General features: G+C 43.9%; 1 protein-coding gene across 5 annotated transcripts in view; it reads right to left on the reverse strand.

Annotated features, from left to right (window-relative positions):
- AGK (acylglycerol kinase) overlaps positions 1 to 1,310 on the reverse strand; it is a 35,495-nt gene extending 34,185 nt beyond the window's left edge. Inside the window, exon 1 of one of the 5 annotated variants that reach the window (XM_053943065.1) lies at positions 1,291 to 1,310. Coding sequence is in view for 1 of the 5 variants with exons in the window: in XM_053943062.1 (XP_053799037.1) it covers positions 973 to 1,073 (101 nt within the window). In the remaining 4 variants the exon portion in view is untranslated. The other 4 variants (XM_053943062.1, XM_053943063.1, XM_053943064.1 and 1 more) reach the window with 4 other exon arrangements.
- Positions 1,311 to 19,095: the final 17,785 nt, after the last annotated feature.

Raw genomic sequence — 19,095 nt, forward strand, 5'->3', positions numbered from 1 at the left:
GGAACTAAAGCAGATGTACCATGCAAAACAAAGCTTGATTTAATGCCAAAGTCCCTAGGTAAAAGGATGTGAAGAGAGTACAAAAACAACATAAACAGATTTATTTTCGTAACTTTTCCACCGAGGCTTTGGCAGCATTGCAATGTAAGTAGAAAAGAGGACTGTTAAAAATCTGACTAAACAATTAAAAATCATTAAGACAGTGACAATAAGCAGCAGAACCAAAAGTAACAGTTTTAAAAGTAATTTGGCTACACCTGCTTTTAAGTCAAATGCATGTCCTTGATGGACAAGGATTAAAAGAAACTCAGCTTTTATAAAACACGAATGACAATTCTACTTACTGTAAGGCACATCTACTCCAGAGGTAAGCAGTGGGAATGACACCATCAGGTATAATTTACAGGAGGAGCAGCTCCAATGCTTCTTCCAAGCTGGGTGGGCAATAACAGCAAAGACCACACCGGGGGGGACAGCATAAGGCTGCCGGTGCCAGGCCTCAAGAAAGAGACAGGGACTTCTGCTACAGCAAACAGGAGCTGGGAACAGGCACAGGACCACCACGCTGGGATGGGCCACGCTGAGCACACCCTGCAGGCCTAGTTCCAGTCATCCTTATAGACAGGCTCAAAGCAAGCAAGCTGAAGGCACACGTGTGGCTTATGACATTCTTGTTTAGGTTAGAAGACAAAAAACCTTCTCCTCTCCAAGAGGCCCAAACACTGCTCATGCCAGACACACTCCTCTCTGCTTAAACCTCCCGCCTGAACCCGCCCCAGTCTTACAACACGGCCGACGTAGGAAGGCAGAAAGGCACTGAGCCTCCCACGGCCCCAGCTGCTGAAGCAGGAGGGAGATCCATCCCCTCTGGCTGCCGGGCCGCTCCGAGAGGCGACCCCCATTTTAGGCGCTCCTCCTTCCTCCGTCTCTCCCTCCCGCCTCCCCGCCCGGCCCGGCCCCAGCCGGCATTACCAGTGCTTCCCATAGAGCCAGTGTCCGCCCCAGCCCAGCAGGCAGGCTCCGAAAGTGGATTTCTTCCAGTGGTGCCTGAGGGCCGCCAGCACTTTCGCCATCGTGCCCCGCCGCGCCGGGGGCCGCTGCCGTGCCCGGCCCGGCTCGGCTGGAAACGGCTCCCGCGGCCCCGGCGTTCCGCGCACGCAGCCGGCCGCACGGCACGGAAACAAACAAACAAACAAACAAACAAACAAAACCCGCGAATGCCAAGGAAAAGAGTTTTCACTCTTCCCAGAGTCCCGGCGCTCGCTGCCTTGCCCCAGCCCCCGAGCGGACCTGTTGCCATGGGCTGCCAGCGCTGACGCTGCCGGGGGCACGGGCAGATGGGGATGGAGCGTAGCAGAGGACAGAAGTGAACAGCTCTTTTCTTCCGCAACAATAAAAATATCCACGGTGTTGCCCCCGCCCGCACAAAAAAAAAACCCTTAAAAACCCCGAGAAAACCCCAAGCCTGCCAAAAGCACCAAACACAAACAAAACACAACAACAACAAACCCAAAGAAAATCAAAAGAAAACTCACAAGTAAAACAAATCACAAACAAACAACAAACGCAAAATATTCCAGAATATGCAGTAAGAAGATGTGAAAAATACATATTTTATGATTGGCTTTTTGCAAATACTAAAATAAATATTATATGTATAATGTTAGAAAGTTATGCTGTATTAATTATCTTAAGTAGTGTGTTAAATATAGTTTTAGGTTATAACACAATGTTAAAATAGAAACTACGTATGTGGGGATTTTTTAAAGGAATTAGATACTCGCTTCAAGAAAACAGTCACAGAACACCTAAATCTTCCAGAGAAGAGGAATTTATGGTTTTCTTATCAGAAGAAGCTAATTTCTTCAGGTCTTGCTCAGACTCCAAGATGCTGTGGCCAAGCAGCTGACATATACCAGAGAGTTTGTTTTAAAGAGAATGTATGCATAACCATGAAGTATGCCTGAATATGCAACAGTGTATTGTTTTAATGGTTATTCCTTTGTTCACAAGGCATGCTTGTCATGGCTTAAGTGCCCAAGAGCATCCGGACATCCGTAATTCTTTGCTTTTTACTGTCTTGTAATTGTCCTAACTCTAAATTTTTATTACTGTAATTGTATTACTATTTTTATAACCATTTTATTATTATTAAACTTTAAAAATTTAAAAAACCAAGTGATTGGCGTTTTTCACAGAAGAAATGTTGTCCAGGACGTAGGGGGGGTTTGCTGTTTAAGCCTAAACATCAGGATCACCATAAGAACCTGGAGAAATGTCTCCAATTACACATGGAAAACACCAATATCACAAGGATGCCATGAACAGCATGAACATCCTGCCAGGGGAAGGTGGTAACATAAACAACGGGCAAGATCTGACCTCATAATGGAAAAAGCTTTGGGACAAACTAGTGGTGGCAGCCTCTCCTAGCATTAGGTTGTAATTATTATTCTCTAGAACTATTTTTTACAAGGTAACCCACCCAGTTAATCAAGGGAAGCCAGTACATGTAATCTTTCTGGATTTCAGTAAAACTTTTGTCAGGAAAAGCCACAAACGCCAGAAATTTATGTCTAAAAGAAGACATAGGAGTCCCGCAACTTTATTCAAGTAAGGGAGAGAGTCCACCGGGGCGCACCTGCGGGTTTTTCTCTCTCTCTCGAGGTTTTGGAGAGTACAGCCTCCTTTTATCCTGAACTCGCGGCTGCATGTTGCCCTCTGCCTTTCCCCTCTGGCTGAGGTACAGGGAAGGTACAGCCTTCCCAAACCACCTGCAACATATCCCCCCTTGAACCTGTCATGTTACCCCAAAGTTCCAAAGCTCAAGCTTGTGCACACCCTTGTCTGTTTGAGGAGCCAAGCTGTCTGGGCTCTGCAACAAACCTGCTGCCCAAACCAGGAAAGACATTAAGACCCATTTTAAAGATGTTAACACCCACACCTTCACCCATGGAATTGTTTGTAAAGACATGAGCTTTCCTCTCAATCCCTCCTCTTCTTATTTCTCAATTTGTCTTTACAAACCCTAGTTAGTATTAACTTAACCCTTTTTAACATCTGGAAAAGTTGAAGCATCCCCTCCTGACTTTTCCACCTCTGGTCCCTACAGCAAGTGTGGCAAGTAAATACAGAGAATAAAGTAGACAATGACAGTTCATATTCACCAATTAATCACTAGAAGTCCTTGCCCGTGGCTACTGATAGCCAAGGTCTCCCATCGATGAGAAATCAGACGACCACTGACAGGAAGAAATGATGATGTCTGGCTCCAGATCAGAAGGCTGAAGGATTTGCTTTATTAAAACTATACTATATTACATTAATACTATTTAAAGAGATACTATACTCTTCTACATACTTACTTCTTACTTACCAATCTAACTAGAAAACTCGTGACTCTCTGCTGAGTCCGAGACACAGCTGGATCCGATTGGTCATTGAACCCAAACAACCTTCACCAGAATCCAATCAAGCAATCACTTCAGGTAAACAATCTCCATACCACATTCCACATGGGGAAAACAAAGGAGCAGAGATAAAAATTGTTTTCTCTTCTTCTCTCTGTGCTTCTCCTGAGAGACAGAATTATGTCTCTCTGTCCAGAGAATGTGAATGTCACACCCATCCTTCTCCTCCAGTTGAGAAGTGCAAATCTCTGGGGCTTTGGAGACCTTGACCTGTGTGTGATGTCCAGCTCTCCTGGATGCTGTTCCTGCAGTCCTGGTTGGATGTTCTGAACAGCAAAGTCCAAAGGCAGTGTCTGTGCTAAATGTGCTTCCTGTTCAAGTAACCCCAAAATGGCCTCAAGTAACCCCCACCAGGCACTCCAATGACCTCAGGTCAGCCCAAAGGACCTCAAGTAACTCCATCAGGGATTTCAATGACCTCAAATCACCCCCACCAGGCACTCCAATGACCTCAGGTCAGCCCAAATGACCCAAATGACCTCAAGTAACCACAAATGACCTCAAGCAACCCCTAAGGTTCTGCACCCTCAGTTCTCAGGGAGGAGCAGCCTGCAGCACCCCATAGCAGCCCATCATTACCAGGCTGGCAGGGGCAGGGATATGAAGCAGACTCTCCCACAGCTTCTCTCCCAGCCTGGTCCCTCCATTCATCATCTTGAGGAGTTGGCTCCTCAGTAGCAGGATCTGAGCAAGCCAGAGAAGGGCTCATGATAGCCCTTCCATTTTGCTGCACCCAGTCATTATAGAGTCTTAAAGTGGGTTAAAAAAACCCAAAAGCAATGAATATTACACAGAGAAAATGTATGAAACTACTCAGTGGACACAACCCAACTTCCTGTTCATGTCTCATTCTTGCTGGCCTCTCCCAACCCTGTACAAGGTGTTTGAGAGGAATGGGCAAAGGCAGCTATGAAGATAACAAACACTGTGGGAATTCACATACCCACACCCACATTCACCAAGCGTGGTTCAATAAAATGCATCTGCTCACCTTTCCCACTTACCAAAAGAACATTTGGACAATTGTTCCCCCTTTGACATAAAATGCAAATTAGAGAAGTTCCCATGTCTACTAGGAAACACACTTTGTGGTTCAGCAAAAGCTCCAGTGTGGTGAGCCCCTGATGCAATAGCAGATCTTGAGACACTTAACAATCCATTTCTAATGTTCTTTTTACAGATGGCACCTTGATTCCTTCTCAATCACTGTCCTGGTGACTATCCCCTTCCCACTTGTCCTGGGGCTCCCTGCACCTTTTCCCAAAGTTTCTCATGACACATGAGAGAGGGTGAACAGCCAGAGATTTCATAGAAGTGCAGAGTTATTCAGAGAGACCCCATCCTATAAGAGAGGAAGAGGGATGTTGGCCATTCCTAACAATCTTTTGGCTAAATAAGTGATGTGAGGGAGCAGTGCTGCTTTTGTAGACCACTCTTGACAGGGACCTCAGTTTGCAGACTCAGGAAAACAAGGATGAACTCTGGTCAGGGTAATGAATGTAACACTGGACAGATTTTTTTTCCTAATGAATGTTTTTGCCTTCTTAAAAATGTCATTTTAGCAATTCAAAAACATCAAAGTCAATAAAATTACTTTTTCTTTTTCTTGTTTTTTTTGTAAAAAGCTTCTCCAAATCCTTCTGCTTAAGAATGTCAGGATGGGATATTAGTTGTAACATAAGGTGGCTGCTTGAGGCCAAATTTGGGATTCTGGGTATGTGAATCTGTTCTGCAAAATAAAGTTGATGTAGAAGATGGTCCAGAAAACATGCTGCTGTTAGTGATAAGAAAAGCTGATTAAACCCTAGGGATTAGTATCCCTATTATGTTTTGGGTTTTATTTTTCCTTTATTGTGCAGAGCAGAAGATCTGGGATTTTTTTTTTTTTCTTTAAGTAAGAAAACATTAAATTATCTTCTGATGAATATTTCAGGGATAACCTCATACAGTAGCCATTGCTTCCCACTTAAATATTCTAGGTTCATCTGTCCAGTGCATCTCAGCGTGCTGAGTATGTGCACTTGATGCAGTGCTGAATGTTCCAGGTGGTGTGGAGTGATTAAATGTCCTACTTTTCTTTCGGTGTTTGTCCTACTTTTTTAGAGGATTCAGGTGGTATGGTCAACTGCTAACAGCAATGATAGCCTCAGATACTAGTACTCTCATCCTGCACTTATGAAAAGACTGTGTGCTGATAAATGCTTTTCAAATTTATAATTCTCATGTGGTGCCACAAATAATTTACAAACATCTATAACTTCCTATTTTGCAACCAAGTCTACCGAGTACAGTTATGTTCATTAACAATGTTTCCAAAACAAGCTTGAATTTTTAAAAGAAACCCTCTTTAGTATTCTAATACATGTTCAGAGCAGTCAGAAAAAAAATGCTTAAATATATAAAAGATCTGAGTATGTCTAAGATGGCTGAATGGCAATTTTCCTGTGCTCATAACCATGAAAACACATCAGAGTTACTAAAAGTGAGAAATTTTACCTCAGTTGCTGGTTGTTTTCAGCATCCCTAGCAAAGACACTGGACCCTGCTTTGGGCAGGGTGGTTGGACAGGGTGAGGTCCAGAGGTCCCATCCCATCTCCCCTACTGGGACTGTGTGACACTATCTGAGATTTTGGGTTGCTGATTTTTGATGTGGGACTTTTTGAAGAAAGCTGCCCTTAGAAGAAAGAGACAGTGCAGACAGCAACGACAGATTGTGCACTTGTCTTTTTACTTGCCTTTACTTAGAATGCAGCGTCCATTCCGAAATTCCTCCTGGCAAACACGTATGTCCTAGTTTTTGGTTGTAGCTGTCTGATCACCCTCAAGGTAGATCACGCCTGCCATGCTGCTGAGTGTACCAGGTAATTCTCTTTTAGCTGTCCTAGTTTTCTGCATGTCAGATCAATAGAAGCAGGTATTGGAGTGTGTGCAATGGAAAATGAGAGGATAAAGGACTGATCTTGAGCATCCTCTAGATTGTATGCTGTAGTAATTTTTTAGGCCAAGTAAAATTCCTGCTTTCTTTTTCATAACACTGTTCAGAGGAGGCTAGAATGCATGATTTTGTTTTCTTATGATTGCTAGGTGGTTTTTTTTGTAAAAAACAGACTAATTTAAAAAGCTGCTCTGTAACTCTTAAAACTTGACTGGGGATGTGTCACCTAAAATTTTCTCACAAGTTGTATATGAAGACAGGTGAACACCTCATCCTAATTACTCATGTCTGACCCTTGTATGATGAGTAATTTTTATAATTCTGTCTCTACCATCAGTTCCAAGCCTATTATCAGGAGTAGCTTCAGATACATGATCATGCTTCAGGCACATCCTTATTTGTTCCTTTGGCAAAGTCACATCTTCAGTCATCTCAGTGCTCAGCCACAGAATGTAAAAAAGACAGTAGAGAGGCTTTTGTCTACTGCTTGGCTATGCCCTACAATTGATAAGGATAGAAAATCATTTAGTCTTCATTTCTGTCCAGCACAATCTGTGCCTATATTTGCATAAAAAAGGGACCTCCCCAGTCCAGTGTAGTCCTTCTGTCATCCTTACAGCAATGGAGAATTGGGACCCCTCAGCCTGCTGGTTATTCTGGCATTTGAGACTCGTTTATCAATGGTCTGGGGGTATGAAACAGCAGTGCTGCCAGCACATCCTGTGCCATCGTGGTAATTATGTCTCTTCAGGTCCTTTCCTACAAGTAAAATGCAAATAACTACTTGTGTTGCAAAGAGACCAAATGTAGTGCTCTGCAGGAGCTGTGTTTACCGCAGCGGTGCAGCTCCATGCTCCTGCCAGACCGAGGCAGCGTTGTCTGTTAGTCTGCCCACGTCTCCCCGTTTTTCACATGATTAATATCCCTGTGGCCAGAGTGACAGGGAAGAGAATCCTCACAGAACCTTCAGGCTTTTGTGCAGCTGATGGAGAAAAATGGAATCTAAATCTTTCCATGTCTCTGACTCAGCAAGAGAGATTACAATTTGCTTTGTTTTAATTCTACACGTGAACACCACACATGGTTTAAACTGAGGGAGAGCCCTTTTCCTTGGTGGATGTGAGCAGCACTAACTGGATACCTCTCCAGATCAGGCTGTGGGAGCTCCTGATGGAGCTCCTGCCTTTCAGGCACATCCACCTCTGACTTTTCTTAACCACAAGCCACAGGCACAGGCTTGGCTGCAGACAGAGTTCTCTCTCTTCCTGTCCAGGAGGGTCCTTGGGCTAGCTGAAATCTCTGGTGGACTTCCCAGTCTGTGTCTCTCTGCTTCTGTTCTTCTGGTTTTGTGTCCAGGGCCTAAAGCTCCTCCTCCACAGTGTGTCCCAGGTCCCACTCCATTCTACCCTGGCCAATGATTTGTGTAAGAGAGAGGAGCACTGCACCCACTGAAGCTAATCAGAGAAAGTTCCTGCCTGTGAGAGCAGAGGAAGTTCATGATGGATTCTCTTGCCCTTATTTCCAGCTCTGCCTGGAGGTGTGATTCCCTGGGGCAGTCATGTCTGCAGTCAGTGCCTGCTCCACTGGTTTGGAGAAAGAACTGAATCACATTGGCAGGGTTTTTGGTTGGGTAACTCAGAGAAACTCTGCACAAGAATAATCCCTCCTTTCTTCCCCCTCCTTACTCTTCCTTGGCTCTTCTATAAGCAGAACATGACCAGAGCTTCACTCTCCCTAGAAGGAAATTCAGGAGCATGCCTAGCGTATTTATAAGGCAAAACCCACGACCTTTATACCCTGCCCCCTCTTCCCACATCCAAGTTATTACACAGAAATATTCCCTAATTCTCTGAGTTTATTAACTTTTTTCCAAGGGAATGAATAGAGATATTCACAGCTTTTGAACAGCAGCAGAAACCCATTAAGTTGCTCTGTGGCAATCTTGACAGGAACTCGTTCCTTTAGCAGAGACACGTTTCAGAAGGCTCTACGCTCACTCCCAAACCATTTGGATTCAGTAAATTCAGGTGCCACTGAGGCATCAGCGTGAGCTGGCCTGGACTCTAAGCTTTCAGTGTAGTTAGATCTCCTCTGGGTCTGCTCCAAATGGGGGAACAAGGCCAGTGCCCTGGGACTGGGATCTATCCATTCTCCTAGCAGCACAAGCCCCTGCACAGAAACGTCTAGCAGCTCCTGTGCTAATTCTACACTCCACTTCTCAGTGAAGGTCTCAGTGAGAGCTACATCAAAGACATCCATTTTGTTGCTGGTACAGGTTCCTACCCTCAAAAAAGTCCTGCTGACTGAGGCTAAGGTCACTCCTCTCTGAGCTCACACTGTTACTATGGTACTGCTACATATTAGAGGACTCAGCATAGAAAATAGTAGGATAGCAGGAGGGAGAGAGAAGGAAAGAGCCTGACCTGCCTGCAGGCTGTGCATTCCCCTCTAAGCAGCACCAATTTGGAAGGGATGTAGCTTCCCCCAGCAGGCTGGCAGCACCAAACCTCTCCTGCCTTACATCAGCAGGCAAGTGTTGTCACCTCTGCACTGAGTCTGAGTGAGGGATGTAACCCATGAGACTCCTCACTCAGACATTTGCTTTTGGCAGAGATTAATGCTCATTGTTTAACAAAAGAAATAAGTCGTATCCTCTCCTTTTATCCCCGCCATGCAGCTGGATGAGAGAGAGTAGGAAAATAAGGCTTTTACACTATTCCTTGATTTCAGTGCACCCAAAAATATTACATATACTTTCCTATATTCACAATGAAATACTGCCTACCCAAAAATCCAGCTGCTGCTATATACCATCCTGCTTATATCCCATGGCCAGACGATCTCGTATTCAGAAGAGCTTCTAAAAACTACTAATATATCTGCAGCAATGGTTCATTTTTCACTGAGGCTGTGACATCCTAATCTATGGACCAGATGGAGTGGGGCCTTGGGCAATTGTAATCAAAGAGCAACAGCCATAGTTTGAAGGAAAGAGATTCCCTGTTGGTTTTCTATTAAATGCTTCTATTTTCATTTTCATTTTCTTTCAACTCAATTGTGTGCATCACCATGGCCCACTGAACACATCTGGCTGACATCTTAGATCACATACCCGGCACATTACTGTGTTTGCTCAAAGTTTCACTCCTTCCAAAGTCAGTGGCAGTGCTCTGTGACAGTGACTTGTTTTATCCTTGTCCTTAGGTGGAGTTCAGGGATCAACAGAAGCAGTTGCAGGAAAAGGCAGGATGAGAAAATCCATCACTGTAATGATGAACCATTCCCATTCCTTTTCACCAACCAAATACCTTTGCTGCTGTAGAAGGTAGGAGATTAATTTGTCTTTGATGCTGGAGTGCCAAATATGACCACTTAGAAAAAGTATAATCCCACTGAGCTACTATAAATTGGTCTAGTTCAGTCCCTGCCAAAAGTTACATTCTGCATCTTATACTGACAAGAACCTTTGCTCACAAATTGTAACTGGCCATTTCATCAGTCTGTGAAGTACAGGTCTTAATGTCTTCAGGTGTTGATGAACACATAATTGTATTTTGTCTTCTTCTTTCCTCTCAGTAAATCAGTTAAATCAGAATAAAATCTGATATTCTGCTTTCTCATAGCTTTCAACTATTTAAAGGTAATCACTTTTCAGTGAGAAAAAAGTTATTGGAGCCACAGACCCTGTTGTAAATACTGCTTCCTTAGGTTTGGGAAGACATTAGAGAGTTCTTCCAAACATTTTCTTTACAAATTCTGTAGCATTTTCAATAAGTGTACTTCAATAAGCTCTGTGGCTAGCTTGGTTTTGAAGAGTTTCACATTGCATTTATCTTCCAGAAAGTTACTAATTGATATGGTTTTATGAATTGGTTTTGTTGTTTTTGTGTTGGTAGTTGATATGCTAATTATGATTGACACAGGCATTGTTTTTAAATCCCATGTTATTTCTTTCCCTGCATACAGTGCATATTCTTTGAATTCCTATCATATTGTGATCTGGTATCAGTTCAAAGACTGGCTTTGTTTCTCAAGCTGTTTAGACATTCTTTTCACTTAATATGCTGCTTTAAGGATCTCTGATAAGATGTTGCTGAGGGCAGTGTGAGACTGTGGGACTTGACTAGGCTCGACTAGAACAGCCGTCTATTTTACATTAAATGAAAGTGGTTTGAGCCACAGTAACGAGCCAATACTTGTTATCCACGCCCTCCAAATGCACAGGCATTATTGACTCCATTTATATGACATCTTTGCATGCTTTGTTTTCTTGCTTTCCCTTGCTAAGAACAGATGGGAAGAGTAATTTAAATACCAAATACCATAAGGCACCTGGAGTAAAGTAAATTAAGGAAATATGTAAGTGAGAGAATGAAGTGTTAAACCTCTAACAGGAGATTTACAATTAAGAATTAACAGAGATTATAAGCTTTGCCAAGAAACAACAATCACTTCGCAGAGTGAATCTCACAGAGGATGGGCAGGATGGTCTGCCATTACAAATACATGAAGGATCCCAGGTCATGGAAAAGAAGAGACTCAAGATGTCAAACATGTAAAACAGTGTATGGATTTATGTACACTGTAGCAAGCAACATAAACTGGGATAATGTTCATTCCATGATGAAAGAGGCAAGGAATACCAGACTTGACTTTGCTTCACAAAACCATGTGAATACCAACAGAAGGAATATATAGGATGGGTAATGAAAACAAGGACAGCACCACATGCTTAGATGAAAACTATACATAATGAAAATGTACAACATAGCAGCCAAAGATGAAATTATCTAACTGAAAATAAAGAAGACATTTATTTTTTAACTGTTATACAGAAGCATATGTGTTGCCAGAAATACTTTTGGAAGATACTTGTAGGAGAGTCACACATAGCAGAAAGTAAATATGGAAACAGAATGGACAGTGATAAGCTTATTAAGCACAAAGAAGTATGTGAACAAAACTGGAAAATAAATGGGCAATATACTGGAAAAGGCATAATTTGTAATACTGACCCAGAAAAAAATCTCAATTCCCTTAGCATCGTGCTATGAGCTCCCTTCAGTTCTTATCTTTAGCAAAGATACTCTTAAATCAGAGGCAAAGAGGGGATGTTGGTAGGATCACTGAATGGATGATGTTAGAACCATCACATTCATTTTTGTAGGAACAAAGCACAGTTTCTTCTAGTACTGGGACAAAGGTAAGCAAACAAACCAGAAAATTCTAGATAATGCAAATAATGCTGGAATAAATAACACAACATAAAAACTGCAATGAGTATGTCATGGGTGAGATGACGAGGGAGAGCCTGTCCACATAGATGAGGAAAATATGTGAAGATTCATTGGGAAGGCTGCTAACATTTGCCCCTAATCTGGCTGCTTGCAGCAACCACCTGGAGCACTGCTGCTCGGTGATGTTTAATGGATGTGCAGTGTCAATATTAATACAGAGTCTGAGAAACTGAGGGAGTTTATTAGGGCACTCTGTTCCAATGGTTCACAGCATAAGAGTTAAGCTACGCATTCATATCTCCAAGGACACTATTAGTGGTCCTGCAAAGCTTTGCTCAAAGCTGCAAAACACTGACTTCTGTGCCACAGATGCCAATGAAATGTGATATTGGTGTGTTCAAGTAAATGAAGAGATTTTGTGTTTTTTCACAGAAAACTCTGTCTGCTGAAATTGGCCATGCCACACTACTGAGATTGCCAAGCCAGTTCATCCTAGGAATTTCTGCTTGCAGTTAAATACACAGCTGGCAGGCATTCTGGGGGCCTAAAACTGCTACCTGTATGAAAATGCAGTAGGTACAGCTTGGAATTACATGTTGTGTGTAATGATCTGACTTTGAAAAACAACAAACCTACTATCCAAAGTTTTCCCAACCTTGAACAGAAGACTGACTGAGATTGACAGAGGTATGACAGAGAGAGAGACTACAGAGAAAATAAATGTTATTAGAATCGCTATTAAAATTCTGTAGAAACTCTCATTAGTTAGGACCAAAATGGATCTGTGATAGTCCTTAAGAGACTGAAAAATTTAAATGAAGAGCCAAGAAAATATTCCACAGACCATTAAAGGCACTAAGGAAGTTGGCAAAATTCACTAAATATACCAAAACAAGCAAGAGATTTAGATGGTTCATCTTGATGGTGGAGGACAAGGTGCAGAGCTGTGCATCTGCTTGTGTGTGTGCACTGTTATTCCCATCACTTTACTAAAACAGTGGGACACAAGCAGCTGTGTACTCGGTGGAGTCTGCCACCTGGAGCACACAGTTAGTTGTGTGAACATGCCTAGATCCAAGAAGGGAGGGAGGGAGGAGGGGGATGGTGAGCCTGTTATTTCAGCCAGGACAGCTGGGCAGCCTCAGGATCTGCAGGTTCATGGGTATCTGAATGTTTTGTCCCCAGTCAGCCTTGCAGATCCAAGAAGCAGCAGACTCCTTGCACTAATACTGATCCTGAAATGTCACTAAGCATTGATTTAGAAAGGAACGCGTGGCTTTAAGGTTACAACTTTGATGGCCAAACATCCCTGTCACCGCTGTGCTATCAGGCTTTTGTGGCCATCACACAGGAGTAATGGGAGCTAGGCAAGATGTAAGGCCCAGCTCTCGAAAGCCAGGCACAGTTTGATCACTTGGACCTCACCATTCCCAACCCAACGTGTTCATGAAGGGTCTGCTGGGTTCCACCTCAGCCACCACATCCTAGCCTGTGGGGAAACATAGCTGCTTGTCCATTCACATTCTGGGCAAGGCTTTGTCCTACAACCTCATGAGTGGTTGGGAGATCCCGGACCAAGCATCAGTCACTGGTAATCTCATAATTTCAGTGTAATGAAATGTGTATTCTGGTAATTTGGGAATAATTGTATCTTAGGTTAATAGCCATTGGTATCTTCCCTCACCAAGTTTATTTACTCCATGACACAGTTACTGTGTCTTAAACAGAAATCACCCTCAAGGTATCATCTAATTATCTTGTCATCATTCTGCAAATCTGTTTCATATTACCAATAATCTTATTACTACAACTGCAACATTCATTAAGCAATTAGAGAACAATAAAAATACATACAGTAATAGCAATCAAATTAAGTTTGAATCTCACAGTGAGTGATGGATAATTCTGGATCAGATTGTTCTCATACATTTTTCCCCATTATTTTCTAAAAAGGTTTAAATAGGTTTAAATTAAAAAAAATTTCAATTACAAGATTCTCTTCTAGAGTCTGGCCATTTTATATGACCTGGTTACCACAAAATGGTACAGTCAGGACCAGAATTGGTTGCAGAAACTTCCCCTTGTGAGCAGGGACACCTCACAGCAGAGTCAACATTGTTGGGTTCCCATGGCAAACACCAATCCCTGCACAAGCCAGGTAAACTCTGTGACAGTGATCCAACACCTCTTGGGTATGTCAGATGCTTCCACGTGACATCCTGAATGGGCTTGCATAGGACTGGGAAGCCATCACTATCTTCTTGACATGTAGTGGCTCCTGATGTTGCACTGAGCAAAGCCAAACCACAGATTTGTTTTGAGCCATCCATATTTAAAAGATTTGGGGCTTGATCCTCAGTTTGATCCTTGATCCTCAGGGGAGTAAATGGAAATGCATTCATGAAGTGCAGATAGGTAGATTTTCAAGCTGTTCTTGCCTATCAGCTGTGCCTGTTTATATTTAGGTCTGTTACACCTGCATGGAGCCACTTGAACATGTATTAAAACAATTCCCATCCCTAGCTGTGATCTGTACTCTCTAGTTCAACAACAGATTTGTCTCACTGGTAAAATAACTGCTGAGGAATATAAGTTATTTTTTCCATCTGCAAATGCACAAAACTATAGTTGAAACATTTTATGGGTACATTGCACACCTGATGGAAACATGACTGCTTCTTCTCTGGGTACATCAAAAATATCCTCAGCCAACCTCACTGTTTTTATCAACTCTACTCTTTTATTTTATGTTCATTCCGGTCTGGATTTTTTTTTTTTTTTTTTCCTGAGCATCACAGATGAGTCTGTGACCACTTTGGTATGCTCTGCCAAATGGTAGTAGAAGAAATCCAGCCTCTGAAGTACAGTATGTGCCATTAAATCAATGAGGGGATGGTGTGATACATGCTTGTGTGCATGTGTAAATTGCTGTGTGGGACAGGGCCAAGGCAGAGAGAGCTGCCTGGATTTGATTTGGACTCAGGAGAGGCTACTGGTCACTGCCTTTTTGTGCTGGCCCAGTGCCTTCCTAGTTTGTATTCCTCCGAACAATTAAAATCCTTTTTTGTTTTAATATGCAAGTTTGCATTTACCTCGATAATTCAGTACCACTACTACAAATATAATAGAAATACAGCTATGCCAAGTACATTTTTTAGCAAAATGGGCAAAGAGATAATAAATAGGAGTTTTAAAAACATAAAACTTTCCTGGATCCATAAAGAAAGAATAAAATGGGAAGTTGGAGCACAATATCCCACCCCTGATGGTATGACAGCCTGTAAATATCTTGTCCCTTTCCCATTCCTGTTGTGTGACCCTCCTTTCTGGGCTGTTCTTGCACATGACTGTGCTCCTGTAGAGAAATACATCCCAGATGGTGTATGCAGCCAGTTTTGGGAGGAATGAGGCAAGTCCCAGGGGCTCCCACTACACTGTTCAAAGAGACACAAGTTTTACGGTGTGCAAAGAAGAACAAGAGGTCAAAGGGAATAAGCTCTCTGGCCAGCTGCCCTGTAACTCACATCCCGCATCACACACTGCCAGTGTTTGTTCTGCTGCAATCCTATCTGGGCTCAGTCAGGAAATGCAAAAATGCAGTCAACTTTAAGGAAAAAAGTGACATGTGCCCCTGGTTTAGTGTTTGCTACATGTTGGGAGCCATCTGCCAGCCCAGTGCTCTGCCTGGCTGGAGGTTACACTCAGGACCCTGTTTCATCCTTCTCCTGTATCCTCTGTCTGGAGCTGCTGAGGGAGGGGCTTCTGATCTCCAATGCCCTCACACAGTTTGATATGGGCTCCCCAGGATGCAGTGTTTGTAGGAGATCCCTTTCCAGGCAGCCCTTCTGGGGCTGCAGGAGGGAGCCAGGATAGAGCAATACTTTGTCAGCTCTCATTGTGGTTTGCAGATTTGGAAATGACTCATGAGGAACTGGAAATCAGTAACATGGCTCCTCCTGGACATTCTCTTGGTGGATGGAAGCTGAGCTGCAGACCTTGCAATTGAGTTTGCCCTCAACCTCCTTGGATCTCTGCAAGCAGAGGGTGTGTGTTTTCCGAGGTGGTAGGAGCAAATGTGACAGCAAAGGAGAAACGAGAGAGGAAGGAGAACGAAGGGCTCTGTACAGAGGTGACAACCTTGAGGGCAGAGCTGGCAAGCTGAGACCTTGGTCTATTTGCACCAGTGTTGCTATTTGTGGCTGGATGCAGACAACAGTGAGGCAGTAAAATGCCTTTTATTTAAGGTGCTGACACCTCAGGAGAAAATGAGAAAAAGAGAGGTGCTAAAAGAAAGATACATTGCTTTTCATTCTTCTGTCCTTTCACTTCTTCCTTAAATTTTATGGGATGAACTCGCTCAATTTAAGTACTTGTCAGCAAAGGTCTGACAGGACAATCAAGAGCCATCCACTGTGCCAGCTGGGAACACTTCCAGGGGCCAGGTGCTGGCAGGTACCTCGGCACTGCCTGAAGGGAGAGCACAGCTTCCCTCTTTGTTCTCCCGTCCCCTCCCCACCAGGTAGTGAACCTGGTGCACAACACTCCTGCATTCCCATTAGCAAGTCCTGCGAGCCCCTGGGCTGCAGAAGCACATTCTGTGTTCAGGAATAAATGAACATGCTCCTAATAAATGTGCAGCTTGAATCTACTCTGCAGAGAAGTTGTGGGGCTGGTGAAAATTAATTTGTTGCTGGCAAAACGGCAAAAAGAGAGTGTTTTATACAGACTGGGACTATGCCACCTGGCAACATCTGAGCAGCGCTACCTTAGTAGATTTCACAATAGGCTCTTGCAGATGTCAGCCTCCATCCCTGCTTACTTGTGGGCAAAGGAAGGCTGGTAGGTGGGTTGTAGGGTTTTCTGCAAGGCTGTTCTGGATGGTGCCACAGCTGGAGGAGGGACAAAAGCCTGGCTGATTGCCTGTCCTGAGATATAGCTTCCCTCAGGGCACCTTCCCATCTCTGCAGATGTGTTTTAACTTGCCAGGTGTACCTTGGGAGCATTCAGACCCTGACTCAGACAAGGTGGATCTCCGTTCCAACCATGAGTGTTCCCGTATCATCCTCCCTGGTGGGCTCCTCTTTGGGACTCAGTCCCAGAGCAGAGATCTCAAAGACAGAGCCTCCCAGATGAAAGGAAGTGCTGATGTGATGCCCCTGTGGCAGTAGCAGCAATGACAGCTGCGACAGGCAAAGGTGTCACCCAGGACACAGAGCTGCTTCTGCCACCTGCGTCCCCTGACTTGGCTGGGCCTCCCGGGAAGCTGTGCATCTTTACAGAAAAAGCTGAGCTCTGAAGATAATATTTTTAGACTGGTTTCCTAAGGAAATGAAGGTTCTGTCGCTTCATGTCTGCCCATCTGTCCCCATCAAACTCTGGATCCACTGGTTATTTGCAAACAAGTTTGATGGAGCATTACGAGTTTCAAAAATATTTAGATTTCTATTTGTGAAAATCAGTAGCTGGGAAGAGACAAGAAGTGCAAGGTAATGCATGAACCTCTATCTGACAGAGGGGAAGGAAAGGAGGACTCAGCAGTCACCTGTTGGGTCTGAAAGCTCTTTACAAACCTCAGCACATGGCATTTCTTGCTGCAAATATGGTGGGTAGAGAATTCCCAAAGGGAATGAGCTGGGTTAAATGAAGCAGAAACTGCAGCCTGTCAGAAACACCCCAAATGTGAAATTGAGAACTTGAAGCTTTGTTCAATACACAGGGCAACACATTTCACTCAGCCTCCTTTGCTCTGACAGGTTTGAAGTAAGCTTGTAAGAAAGCATAACGGAAAAGAAGGAAATCTGCATCACTGTGAAAGTGGATATTTGGGGTTGTTTCATGTTTCATATTTTACTCACTGAGGGCCTTGTGTACCTGCATGTGTGTGCTCACTTTATTTAGTCATTAGAAGGCACTGAAGTACCAAGTGGCTTTCTGTGTATAGTGGTTTCAAATATATATGGCCAGCTCCAAGTGCCAACTGCTGGTATGAAGACTTTGCCTTTGTATTTTATATCCTCTCTTACCCTCTGCCTGCCTCTGCTTTTCCAAATCACATGCTTCTCATGGCAGGGTTTATTATTTCTCCCTTTATGTTTCTGGCATGCATTTTGAGTATCGCTGTGAACAGTTAGCAAAAGCCTAAGCAGGTTACCTAATGCCTTCAGTTCTCCTGTTTAATACCTCCTGAAATACCCACCACCACCTCTGACTGAAAGGGGTGTCTCTGGGGAACTGAGCAGGGGGAGATGATGGCCCAAAGCTTGGACTCTGTGACCTCTCTCCAGCCGTATCTGCTGGCAGTAGAGCTCTCCTGCTGCTGGGCGTGCCCTGGGGCCACCAGCTCATTTCCTGATACAGAACTGAGCTCTGTGAGAGGGCTTTGCTATCACAGGCAATGCCAGGTTCACTCTGAGCAGCCTGCTCCCGGTGAGGTCTGCTTTGAATTTCAGAGCTGAGGAGGCCAAGGGTTTATCTCAGGATGGGAAGAAATAGCAGAGAATTAAACAGTCAAAGGAAAAGTGCAGTTTCTTACAAAGAAGTGGTCTGTGGTCAGTCTTTGCAAGTCAGTAGCAGATGCAGGGTAGCAGGGGCACTGTGTTTGAGGCATGCTGGGGACACTGGGGCAATCAGGGGCCTGCATGGTGAGCTCTGGGGTGGCAGCAGCCTTTGTCACTTCTGGCTGGCCACAGGCTCACTGCTTTGTTTGATGTGAGTTAGCTGATAAGATCAGAGCTGAGCTCTTGTAGTTCTTCCACTTCTGTCTCATGTAAATGAACAAGACTGTGCTCCCTCTGAGCAGGGAGGGAGCAAAAATTTTAGTAAATGTAGCTTGTTAGGTGGTCTGATTTTGGTCTCTGCAGGAAAGGAGCTCAGCCGTGACTCTTTAGAGGGCCCCTGGGGAAGAGCCCGATAATGTAACAGAATAATGAGTGTCGAGCTATGAAAGCATTTCATTACCAGCATCCTCACCCCATGCAGCCCCAGTGTGCTGCAGTTATCATGTGTGTCTGACAAGAAAGGTCACCGTGAGATTATCCTGCCTCTGAAACACAGTGCTTGCATTCTGGTGAGGGGGTCCTCACTCCTGGGTGGGCACAAAACATCAGCAGATACTCAAAGTAAAGGGAAAGCTGAACTTTGGGGTGCTCCTCAGGGACACAGCGGGTGATTTCTCTGCTACGAAGAACTGGAGCTGTTGCTGCCTGTCCCTCTGTCCAATCTGCTGAGGCCCCACTGTGTTGCAGATGAAGCTGAAAAGATTTCTTTCTTCTAAACCTAATTCTCAAAATTTGCATTATTTTCCTTCCTAATTCTGTAGTTTTTTCCCTTCACGACTGGCTGGAATCTTGAATAGATGATGCTAATTCAGAACAGGAATTGGACCATGAGAGATCAGCTGCCAAGTCCAGGTGCCCAGAACTGGGGAAGGGGGGGGGGGGGCAGTGTCTGTGT

Source organism: Vidua chalybeata, chromosome 5 (genome assembly GCF_026979565.1).
Source record: "Vidua chalybeata isolate OUT-0048 chromosome 5, bVidCha1 merged haplotype, whole genome shotgun sequence".
Classification (NCBI taxonomy): domain Eukaryota; kingdom Metazoa; phylum Chordata; class Aves; order Passeriformes; family Viduidae; genus Vidua; species Vidua chalybeata.